The following is a 12,164-nucleotide window of genomic DNA, read 5'->3' as shown; positions in this document are numbered from 1 at the left end:
GCTTTGGGGTTGGGGGGTTGGGAGTCCCCGTGAAAAGTCCCATAGGGATTGGGGGGGACGTGGGGTTGTGGGGTTGGAGATCCCATAGGGGCTGGAGGGGAAGGTTGTGGGGCTGGGGGTGGGGGGGGTGCTTTGGGGTTGTGGGGTCGGGGTCCCATGGAAAGTCCCATAGGGATTGGGCTGTGGGGTCGGGAGGGGGTTTGGGGTTGGGGGTCCCCATGGAGAGACCCCGTGGGGAGTGGGGGAAAAGTCCCATAGGACTGGGGGGGCTTTGGGGTTGGAGATCCCATAGGGGCTGGGGGGAAGGTTGTGGGGTTGCGGGGTTGGAGGGGAACTTTGGGGTTGTGGGGTCGGGGTGTCTCATGAAAAATCCTATAGGACCTGCGGGGTTTGGGGGGACTGTGGGGTCGGGAGGGAGTTGGGGGTCCCCGTGGGGAAATCCTATAGGAAATGGGGGACTGTGTGGGAAAGTGCCATTGGGATTGAGGGGGGTTTTTGGGGTCTGGGCAGGGGATCGACGTTGGGGATTCCCATAGGGAGTGGGAGACCCCATAGAAACGTCCCATAGGGATTGGAGGGGCTTTGGGGTTGTGGGGTCGGGAGGGGTTTGGGTTTGGGGGTCCCCGGGGAGAGATTCTGTGGGGAGTGGGGGAAAAGTCCCATAGGGACTGGGGGGGCTTTGGGGTTATGGGGTTGGAAGTCCCCATGAAAAGCCCCATAGGGATTGGGGGGAGGTTGGGGTTGTTGGGGTGGGGGACCCCATAGAAAAGTCCCATAGGAATTGGTGGAGGGGGTTGGGGGCCAGAGGGGTTTTGGGGTTATGGGGTCGGGTGTCCCATAGGGATTTGGGGGTTTGGGGTTGGGGGTCCCCATATAGAAATCCCATAGGAAATGGGGGACCGCGTGGGAAAGTCCCATAGGGGTTGGGGGGCTGTGGGGTCAGGATTTGGGGTTGTGGGGTCGGGGATCACCATCGGAACAAATCCCGCAGAGTTTGGGGCGCCCGGAGGGGGAATTCCATGGGGAAGGAGCCATGGAAAAACCCCATAGGGAAAAAGGACTCCGGGGGGAAAACCCCATAAGGAAAAGGGGAAGTGGGCGCACAGCGCAGCCCCACGGGACCCCCACCCCATTGACCCCACAGTGGGGGCAGCAGCCGGGGGCTCAGTGCCCCCATCCCCCCCTATAGGGCTGTGGGATTTTCTCTTGGGATGAGACCCCAAAGGCGAAGTGTGGGGTGGGAGCAGAGCAGAGCTGTGGGGCGGGGGGAAAAGGGACAAAAAAGGGGTTTTTGGGGGAGGGTAATTTCTATGGGGTTCCGGGTGCTGTGTGTGGGGAATTTTTTGGGGTGCTGGACGTGGGGTTCTGGGGGCTGCTTTGTGGGGTTTGGGGTAGCATATATGGGGTCCTCAGTGGTATGTAGGGGGTTCCGGGTGCTCCCTATGGGGTACTGGGGGGGTTATATGGGATTCTGGGTGCTCCATATGGGGTTCTGGGGGGGTTATATGGGGTTCTGGGTGCTCCATATGGGATTCTGGGGGGGTTATATGGGATTCCGAGTGCTCCATGTGGGGTTCAAGGGGGGTTATATGGGATTCCGGGTGCTCCATATGGGGTTCTGGGGGGGTTATATGGGATTCCGGGTGCTCCATGTGGGGTTCAAGGGGGGTTATATGGGATTGTGAGTGCTCTATAATGGGGTTCTGGGGGGGTTATGTGGGTTCCGGGTGCTCCCTATGGGGTTCTGGGGGGTTATATGGGATTCTGGGTGCTCCCTATGGGGTTCTGGGGGGGTTATATGGGATTCCGGGTGCTCCATGTGGGGTTCAAGGGGGTTATATGGGATTCCAGGTGCTCCATATGGGGTTCTGGGGGGTTATATGGGATTCTGGGTGCTCCATATGGGATTCTGGGGGGGTTATATGGGATTCCGGTGCTCCATTTGGGGTTCAGGGGGGGTTATATGGGGTTCTGGGTGCTCCATATGGGGTTCTAGGGGGGGGTTATATGGGATTCCGGGTGCTCCATGTGGGGTTCAAGGGGGTTATATGGGATTGTGAGTGCTCTATATGGGGTTCTGGGGGGTTATGTGGGGTTCCGGGTGCTCCCTATGGGGTTCTGGGGGGGTTATATGGGATTCTGGGTGCTCCCTATGGGGTTCTGGGGGGTTATATGGGATTCCGGGTGCTCCATGTGGGGTTCAAGGGGGTTATATGGGATTCCGGGTGCTCCATATGGGGTTCTGGGGGGGTTATATGGGATTCTGGGTGCTCCATATGGGATTCTGTGGGGGGTTATATGGGGTTCTGGGTGCTCCATTTGGGGTTCAGAGGGGGTTATATGGGGTTCTGGGTGCTCCATATGGGGTTCTAGGGGGTTATATGGGATTCCGGGTGCTCACTATGTGATTCTAGGGGGGTTATATGGGATTCTGAGTGCTCTATATGGGGTTCTGGAGGGGTTATGTGGGGTTCTGGGTGCTCCATATGGGGTTCAGAGGGGGTTATATGGGATTCCGGGTGCTCCATAGGGGTTCTGAGTGCTCCATATGGGGTTCAAGGGGGGTTATATGGGATTCTGAGTGCTCCATATGGGGTTCTAGGGGGGTTATGTGGGGTTCTGGGTGCTCCATATGGGGTTCTGGGGGGATTATATGGGGTTCCGGGTGCTCCCTATGGGGTTCCGGGTGGATTATATGGGTTCTGGGTGCTCCCTATGGGATTCTGGGGGGGTTCTATGGGATTCCAGGTGCTCCCTATGGGGTTCTGGGCGGGTTCTATGGGGTTCTGGGTGTTCTGTGGGGTTCTCGGAGGTATGCGTGGGGTTTTGGGTGCTGCTTTGTGGGGTTTTGGGTGCTGCTTTGTGGGGTTTTGGGTGCTGTATGCAGGGTTTTGTACGGGGTTCTCAGTATGTGGGATTCTGGGTGCTGTAATGGGGTCCTGGGTGCTGGATATGGGTTTATGGGTTTATGGGTGGTGGATGTGGGGTTCTGGGTGTCTTATTGGGGTCCTTGGTGCTGCTTTTGGGTTCCTTTGTGGGTGCTCTCTGGAGCTCTCCGTGCTGTATTTGGGGTTCTGGCTGCTGTCTGGGGGGTTTGAGTGCTGCTTTGTGGGTTTTCCCCACCCCCCCCCCTCATTTTCCCTATAGCCCCCGCACCCCCACTGCCGTCCCACAATGTCCCCACACTCCCACATCCTCTGTGCCCCCCAGAACCCCAAATCCCCCATGCCCCCCACCCCCCATAATGCCACACCACACGCTCCTGCCCCCTATGACCCCGCTTTCCCCCATAACCCCACACCCCCCCGTGCGTCCCTACAACCTCCCGCACTCCCCATAGCCCCCCACACCTTCCCGTAACCCTATAACCTCTCGCTTCATAGCCTCACACACCGCCCCATAACCCCATGATCCCAAACCGCCCCATAATGACATGATCCCATACCGCCCCATAACCCCACACACCCCCATAACTCTGGGATCCCACATCCCCCCCCATGATCCCAAACCACTCCATAACCCCATGATCCCAACCCCCCCCATAACCTCACCCCAGATCCCAAACCCCCCCATAACCCCATGATCCCATACTGCCCCGTAACCCCACACACCCCCATAACTCTGGGATCCCACATCCCCCCGTGATCCCACATCACCCCATAACCCCACCCCATGATCCCAAACCACCCCATGATCCCACACCCCCCCATAACCCCATGATCCCACATCACCCCATAACCCTGCCCCATGATCCCCCCATAACCCCATGATCCCAAACCGCCCATAACCCCATGATCCCAAACCGCCCCATAACCCCATGATCCCATACTGCCCCATAACCCCACACACCCCCATAACTCTGGGATCCCACATCCCCCCATGATCCTACATCACCCCATAACCCCACCCCATGATCCCAAACCGCCCCATAACCCCATGATCCCAAACCGCCCCATAACCCCATGATCCCACATCACCCCATAACCCCACCCCATGATCCCAAACCACCCCATGATCCCACACCCCCCCCACAACTTCATGATCCCACACCCTCCCCATAACCCCATGATCCCAAAACACCCCATAACCCCGCACCCCCCCCCCATAACCCCGTGATCCCAAACCACCCCATAACTCCATGATCCCATACTGCCCCATAACCCCACACACCCCCATAACTCTGGGATCCCACATCACCCCATAACCCCACCCCATGATCCCACATCACCCCATAACCCCACCCCATGATCCCACATCACCCCATAACCCCACCCCATGATCCCACATCACCCCATAACCCTGCCCCATGATCCCCCCATAACCCCGTGATCCCAAACTGCCCCATAACCCCGTGATCCCAAACTGCCCCATAACCCCGTGATCCCACACCCCCCCATAACCCCATGATCCCAAAACACCCTATGATCCCGCACCCCCCCATAACCCCATGATCCCAAAACACCCTATGATCCCAAACCGCCCCATAACCCCCCCCACCCCCCAGGGCTGTGCTCCCCATTTAACATCGATGTTCTCCACCCGCGCCTCTTCCACGGACCCCCGGAGTCGCAGTTTGGGTACAAAGTGCTGCAGCACTCGGTGGCAGCGAGCGGTGGTGAGTGACCCCCAAGTGTGGGGCCGGGCCGACAAGTGTGAGGCCAGGACCCCAAATGTGGGGCTGGGACCCTCAAGTGTGGGGCAGGGCTGAGAAGTGTGAGGCCAGAACCCCAAATGTGGGGCAGGAGCCTCAATATGGGGGGCTGGGACCCCCAAGTGTGGGGCAGGGCTGCCAAGTGTGAGGCCAGGACCTCAAATGTGGGGCAGGAGAGTCAATGTGTGGGGCTGGGACCCCCATAAGTGTGGCAGGAGCCTCAGTGCGTTGGGCTGGGACCCCCAAGTGTGGGGCAGGGCTGTGAAGTGTGAAGCCAGGACCTCAAATGTGGGGCAGGAGCCTCAATATGGGGGCTGGGACCCCTGAATGTGGGGTGGGGACTGCAAAGTGTGAGGCCAGGACCCCAAATGTGGGGCTGGGACCCCCAAGTGTGGGGCAGGGCTGTGAAGCGTGAGGCCAGGACCCCATATGTGGGGCAGAAACCTCAATGTGTGGGGCTGGGACCCCCATAAGTGCAGCAGGAGCCTCAGTGTGTTGGGCTGGGACCCCCAAGTGTGGGGCAGGGCTGCGAAGTGTGAGGCCAGGACCCCAAATGTGGGGCAGGAACCTCAGTGTGTGGGGCTGAGACCCCCAAGTGTGGGGCAGGGCTGCAGAGTGTGAGGCCAGGACCCCAAATGTGGGGCAAATTTCAGGTGTGGGCTGAGACCCAGTTGGGCGGGCTGCAGAGTGTGAGGCAGGCCCAATGTGGGCTGGACGAAGTGTGGGCAGGCTGCGAAGTGTGAGGCCGGGATCCCATATGTGGGGCAGGAACCTCAATGTGTGGGGCTGGGACCCCCAAGTGTGGGGCAGGGACTGCAGGGCGTGCGGCCGGGACCCCAAATGTTGGAAACTGAGGGAGGAAAGGAGGGAAGTGGGGGGGGGAAAGAAGGGGGAGGGAGGGGGAAAATGGAAGGAAAGGGGGGATGTGGGGCAGGAGCGAGGAAGTGGGGTGGGAGGGGGGGAATTGTCCCACATCCTGCCCCCCCCCCCGCTCTGCCCCACAGGCTGCTGGTCACGGCCCCGTGGGACGGACCGCAGGGCGACCACCGCGGGGGGCTCTATAAGTGTCCCCTGGACCCCCCCAATGGAACCTGCACCAAAAGCAACCTCGGTACCGGGGGGGCGGGGGGGGGGGCGCGCAAAGTGGGGTCCGGTGAGAAGGGGGGACGTGGGGAGGAGTGGGGGAGACATCGGGGGGGTCCGGAGGGGATGGGGGGGAAATAGGGACACTGGGGGGTCCAAGGGGGACGTGGGGACAACGGGTGGGGATATTGAGGGGTCTGGGGGGGAGGGAGGGGGGAGGTGGGGGGTGGCATGGGGACATGGGGGGACATTGGGGGGTCCGGAGGGGGGTGGGGGGACCTAAAGGAATGGGACATGTAGTAGGGAACATGGGGACACTGGTTGGGATTTAGGGGTCTGGTGGGTGGGGGGATGTGGACCGGGAGACAGTGTGGAGGCCCCTGGGAGGACGGGGAAGGGGGGGTAGAGGTGTACCATGGACCATGGAGCGGGGGACATTGGTACCGGGGGGGATGGGGGACAAAGGGGGTCCTGGATGAGAAGGGGGGATATGGGGAGGGGGGGGGGACATGGGGGGGTCCGGAGGGGATGGGGGGGAAATAGGGACACTGGGGGTCCAAGGGGGACGTGGGGACAACGGGTGGGGATATTGAGGGGTCTGGGGGGGAGGGAGGGGAGGGGGGAGGGTGAGGGGGGGCATGGGGACATGGGGGGGACATTGGGGGGTCCGGAGGGGGGGTGGGGGGACCTAAAGGGACTGGGGACATGGGGACACTGGTTGGGATTTAGGGGTTGGTGGGGGTGGGGATGAGGGGAGACGGGGGGAGGGCAGTGGGGTCTGGGGGGGGGGGAGAGAGGGGACATGGGGACACGGGGGAGGGGGACATTGGGGACACAGGGGGGGATGTGGGGACAGTGGGGGTCTGGTTGAGAAGGGGGGATATGGGGACAAGGGGGGTGGGGGACATGGGGGGGTCCAGAGGGGATGGGGGGGAAATAGGGACACTGGGGGGTCCAAGGGGGACGTGGGGACAACGGGTGGGGACATTGAGGGGGTCTGGGGGAGGGGGGGGAAGGGGGGACGGGTGGGGGGAGGAGGGGGGGGGCAGGGGACATGGGGGGGACTGGGGGTCCGGGGGGGGGTGGGGGCTGGGACATGGGGACATGGGACAGTAGGGGACATGGGACACTGGTTGGGATTTATGGGGTCTGGTGGGGGTGGGGGATGAGGGAGACGGGGGGAGGCAGTGGGGTCGGGGGGGGGGGAGGAGAGGGGACATGGGGACACGGGGGGGGGGGGACATTGGGGACACGGGGGGGGATGTGGGGACAGTGGGGGTCTGGTTGAGAAGGGGGATATGGGGACAAGGGGGGTGGGGACATGGGGGGGTCCAGAGGGGATGGGGGGAAATAGGACACTGGGGGTCCAAGGGGGACGTGGGGACAACGGGTGGGGACATTGAGGGGTCTGGGGGGAGGGAGGGGGGACGTGGGGGAGGGGGGGGGAGGGGCGGGTGGGAGGAGGGGGGGGACATGGGGACATTGGGGGGACCTAAAGGGACAGTGGGACATGGGGACACTGGTTGGGATTTAGGGGGTCTGGTGGGGGTGGGGGGGGGGAGGAGGGGGACATGGGGACACGGGGGGGGGGACTTTGGGGAAACAGAGGGGGATATGGGGGGGTCCAGAGGGGATGGGGGGGACATAGAGACGCAGTGGGGACATGGGGACACTGGGTGGGGACATAGGGGGGCCCGCGGGGGTGGGGGATACGGGGGAGCTGAAGGGGGACACGGTGACACGGGGGGATGTGGGGACAGTGGGGGGGTCCGGAGGGGATGGGGGGGGGGGGGGAAAAGAGACACAGTGGGGACACGAGGACACTGGGGTCCAAGGAGGGACGGGGGGGGGTCCGACGGGGGGGGGGGGGGGGGGGGGGTCGGTGGGTGGGGACACGGGGGGGGGGGGGGGGAGACATAGAGACACCGTGGGTCCGAGGGGACACGGGGTGGGGACGTAGGGGGGTCCGGTGGGGGGGTATGGGGACACGGGGGGGGGGGGGGGGCGGCAGTGGGGTCTGGGGGGGGAAGGAGGGGGGCTGGGGGACACGGAGGGGGACATCGGGGGGGCGCCGGGGGGTCCGCGGTGCCACCGTCCGGCCGTCCGCTTTTCGGGGCGAGGGGACGCGGCGCTGCGGAGCCCCAACATGCATCTGGGAATGGCGCTGAGCGGCGGCGCGGACGGCGGCGTCCTGGTGAGGAAGGGGGGGAGGGGGGGCACCGGGGGGGAGGGGGGGTCTGTGGGGCGGGGGCTGAGGCCGTGCCCCCCCCCCCCCCCCCCTCCTCCGGACCCCCCAGGTGTGCGCCCCGCTGTGGTCCCAGCAGTGCGGCAGCTCCGTGTTCAGCAGCGGGCTGTGCGAGCGCCTCGACCGCCGCATGCGGCACAGCGGCACCGTCACTCCCACCGCGCAGCGTCAGTGCCGCCCCGCGACCCTCCTGCCCCCCACAGCCCCCCATCCTGCCCCCCCTCCTGCCCCCATTGCCCCCCCACAGCCCCCCATCCTGCCCCCCCTCCTGCCCCCATTGCCCCCCCACAGCCCCCCATCCTGCCCCCATTGCCCCCCCACAGCCCCCCATTGCCCCCCCACAGCCCTCCCCAATTCCTGCCCACATTGCCCCCCTACAGCCCCCCCTCCTGCCCCCCCCAGCCCCCCTTCCTGCCCCCATTGCCCCCCACAGCCCCCCCTCCTGCCCCCCCACAGCCCCCCTTCCTGCCCCATTGCCTCCCCACAGCCCCCCCTCCTGCCTCCCACAGCCCCCCTCCTGCCCCCCACAGCCCCCCATCCTGCCCCCATTGCCCCCCCACAGCCCCCCCTCCTGCCCCCACAGCCCCCCATCCTGCCCCCATTGCCCCCCCCACGTCCCCCCCTTCCTGCCCCCATTGCCCCCCCACAGCCCCCCCTCCTGCCCCCATTGCCCCCCTACAGCCCCCCCTTCCTGCCCCCATTGCCCCCTACAGCCCCCCCATCCTGCCCCCATTGCCCCCCACAGCCCCCCATTGCCCCCCACAGCCCTCCCCAATTCCTGCCCCCATTGCCCCCCCACAGCCCTCCCCAATTCCTGCCCACATTGCCCCCCTACAGCCCCCCCTCCTGCCCCCCCACAGCCCCCCTTCCTGCCCCCATTGCCCCCCACAGCCCCCCTTCCTGCCCCATTGCCTCCCCACAGCCCCCCTCCTGCCTCCCACAGCCCCCCTCCTGCCCCCCACAGCCCCCCATCCTGCCCCCATTGCCCCCCCACAGCCCCCCCTCCTGCCCCCACAGCCCCCCATCCTGCCCCCATTGCCCCCCCACAGTCCCCCCCTTCCTGCCCCCATTGCCCCCCCACAGCCCCCCCTCCTGCCCCCCACAGCCCCCCCTCCTGCCCCCATTGCCCCCCTACAGCCCCCCTTCCTGCCCCCATTGCCCCCCTACAGCCCCCCCTCCTGCCCCCATTGCCCCCCCACAGCCCCCCCTCCTGCCCCCCATTACCCCCCACAGCCCCCCCTCCTGCCCCCATTGCCCCCCACGCCTCCCCCCAATTCCCCCCCCCCACTCTCCCCCCTTCCTAACCCCTCACCCCCAATTTCTGCCCCCCACATCCCCACTCCTGCTGTGCCCCTCCATGTCACCGTCCTGTCACCCCATGCCCTCCATCCCCTCCATCCCCATGTCCCCCCACGTCCCCCCATGTCCCTGTGCCCCCCACCCCCATTCCCATGCCCTCCATCCCCTTGTCCCCCACATCCCCCATCCCTGTGCCCCCCACACCCATCTCCTCCATCCCCTTACCCCCCATGTCCCCCCCCATCCCTGTCCCCCCCCACCCCCGTGTCCCGTGCCTCCATCCCCTCATCCCCCCGTTGGCCCCACGTCCCCCCATCCCTGTGCCCCCCACACCTGTGTCCCCATGCCCTCCATTCCCTCCATCCCCATGTCCCCCCACATCCCCCATGTCCCCATGCCCTCCATCCCCTTGTCCCCCACCCCCATTCCCCATGTCCCCCCACGTCCCCCATCCCTGTGCCCCCCACACCCATTCCCTCCATCCCCATGTCCCCCCACATCCCCCCATGTCCCCATGCCCTCCATCCCCTTGTCCCCCCATCCCCCATTCTCCCATGTCCCCCCACGTCCCCCATCCCTGTGCCCCCCACACCTATTCCCTCCATCCCCTTATCCCCCCATGTCCCCCCACGTCCCCCCATCCCTGTGTCCCCATGCCCTCCATCCCCTTGTCCCCCCACGTCCCCCATCCCTGTGCCCCACACCCATTCCCTCCATCCCCATGTCCCCCCACGTCCTCCCATGTCCCTGTGCCCCCCACCCCATGTCCCCGTGCCCTCCATCCCCTTGTCCCCCACCCCCATTCCCCATATCCCCCCACGTCCTCCCATGTCCCTGTGCCCCCCACCCCATGTCCCATGCCCTCCATCCCCTTGTCCCCCACCCCCATTCCCCATGTCCCCCCCCGTCCCCCATCCCTGTGCCCCCCACCCCCGTGTCCCCGTGCCTCCATCCCCTCGTCCCCCCGTTGGCCCCTCGTCCCCCCGTCGCCCCCCATCCCCCGTCCCGATGCCGCAGGCTGCCCCACGTTCCTGGACATCGTCATCCTGCTGGACGGCTCCAACAGCATCTACCCGTGGCACGAGGTGCAGCGCTTCCTGCGGGCGCTGCTGGCGCGCTTCTTTGTGGGGCCGCAGCAGAGCCAGGTGGGAACGGGGGGGTGGCGCAGGGGCACCTCCAGGTGCCACCATCCTTCGGGGGGTCCATCAGGTCCCCCAGGTGGCGGTGCTGCGGAATGGGGTCCTTTTGGGGTCCATAGGGTCCATTTGGGTCCCCAGGTGGCGGTGCTGCGGAATGGGGTCCTTTTGGGGTCCATTTGGGGTCCGTTTGGTCGCCAGGTGGCGATGCTGCAGTATGGGGTCCTTTTGGGGTCCATTTGGGGTCCGTTTGGTCACCAGGTGGCGGTGCTGCGGAATGGGGTCCTTTTGGGGTCCATTTGGTGTCCATGGGGTCCATTTGGGGTCCGTTTGGTCGCCAGGTGGCGGTGCTGCGGTATGGGGTCCTTTTGGGGTCCATTTGGGACCCCAGATGGTGATGCTGCAGTATGGGGTCCTTTTGGGGTCCTTTTGGGGTCCATGGGGTCCATTTGGGGTCCGTTTGGTCACCAGGTGGCGGTGCTGCAGTATGGGGTCCTTTTGGGGTCCATTTGGGGTCCATGGGGTCCATTTGGGGTCCGTTTGGTCGCCAGGTGGCGGTGCTGCAGTATGGGGTCCTTTTGGGGTCTTTTGGGGTCCATGGGGTCCATTTGGGGTCCGTTTGGTCACCAGGTGGCGGTGCTGCAGTATGGGGTCCTTTTGGGGTCCATTTGGGGTCCGTTTGGTCGCCAGGTGGCGGTGCTGCAGTATGGGGTCCTTTTGGGGTCCATTTGGGGTCCATGGGGTCCATTTGGGGTCCATTTGGTCGCCAGGTGGCGGTGCTGCAGTATGGGGTCTTTTTGGGGTCCATTTGGGATCCATGGGATCCATATGGGGTCCGTTTGGTCACCAGGTGGCGGTGCTGCAGTATGGGGTCCTTTTGGGGTCCATTTGGGGTCCGTTTGGTCCCCAGGTGGCGGTGCTGCAGTATGGGGTCTGTTTGGGGTCCATTTGGGGTCCGTTTGGTCGCCAGGTGGCGGTGCTGCAGTATGGGGTCCTTTTGGGGTCCATTTGGGTCCCCAGGTGGCGGTGCTGTGGAATGGGGTCCTTTTGGGGTCCATTTGGGGTCCGTTTGCTCCCCAGGCAGCAGTGCTGCAGTATGGGGTCCATTTGGGGTCCATGGGGTCCATTTGGGGTCCATTTGGTCGCCAGGTGGTGGTGCTGCAGTATGGGGTCCTTTTGGGGTCCATTTGGGATCCATGGGATCCATTTGGGGTCCGTTTGGTCGCCAGGTGGCGGTGCTGCAGTATGGGGTCCTTTTGGGGTCCATTTGGGGTCCATTTGGGGTCCGTTTGGTCGCCAGGTGGCGGTGCTGCAGTATGGGGTCCTTGGGGTCCATTGGGTCCTTGGGGGTCGTTTGGTCGCCATGGTGGGGGCTGCAGTAAGGATCCATTGGGGAGAGCAGGGAGGAGCCGCTGTTGGTCGCCAGTCGGTGCATGCAGTAGGGACTTGGGGGGTGGGCATTGGGGTTGTGGTGCAGGATTGGGATGGCGGGTTGGAGTGGGGTTGGGTTGGAGCGGGATGGGTTGGGATTGGGATTGGGTTGGGGTTGGGTTGGATTGGGATTGGTTGGGGTTGGTGTTGGGGTTGGGTTGGGGTTGGGTTGGGGTTGGGGTTGGTGGGTTGGGGTTGGGTTGGGGTTGGGGTTGGATTGGGGTTGGGTTGGGATTGGGTTGGGGTTGGGTGTTGGGGTTGTGTTGGGGTTGGATTGGGGTTTGGGTTGGGTTGGGGTTGGGGTTGGTTGGGGTTGGTT

General features: G+C 64.6%; 1 protein-coding gene across 1 annotated transcript in view; it reads left to right on the top strand.

Moving 5' to 3' along the window:
- Positions 1 to 2,814: 2,814 nt before the first annotated feature.
- Positions 2,815 to 12,164, top strand: part of ITGA10 (integrin subunit alpha 10) — a 38,431-nt gene continuing 29,081 nt past the window's right edge. The window contains 8 exon segments of the mRNA XM_085209556.1: positions 2,815 to 2,818; positions 4,505 to 4,594; positions 4,597 to 4,615; positions 5,656 to 5,762; positions 7,855 to 7,928; positions 8,032 to 8,146; positions 10,296 to 10,423; positions 10,886 to 11,198. Of these exon segments, the coding sequence (XP_085065682.1) occupies positions 2,815 to 2,818; positions 4,505 to 4,594; positions 4,597 to 4,615; positions 5,656 to 5,762; positions 7,855 to 7,928; positions 8,032 to 8,146; positions 10,296 to 10,423; positions 10,886 to 11,198 (850 nt within the window).

The sequence above is a fragment of the Meleagris gallopavo genome, chromosome 27, assembly GCF_905368555.1.
Source record: "Meleagris gallopavo chromosome 27, MGAL_WU_HG_1.1, whole genome shotgun sequence".
Taxonomy (NCBI): Eukaryota; Metazoa; Chordata; class Aves; order Galliformes; family Phasianidae; genus Meleagris; species Meleagris gallopavo.
The sequence above is the reverse complement of the archived record's forward strand: the minus strand, read 5'-3'. Positions and strand labels throughout refer to the sequence as shown.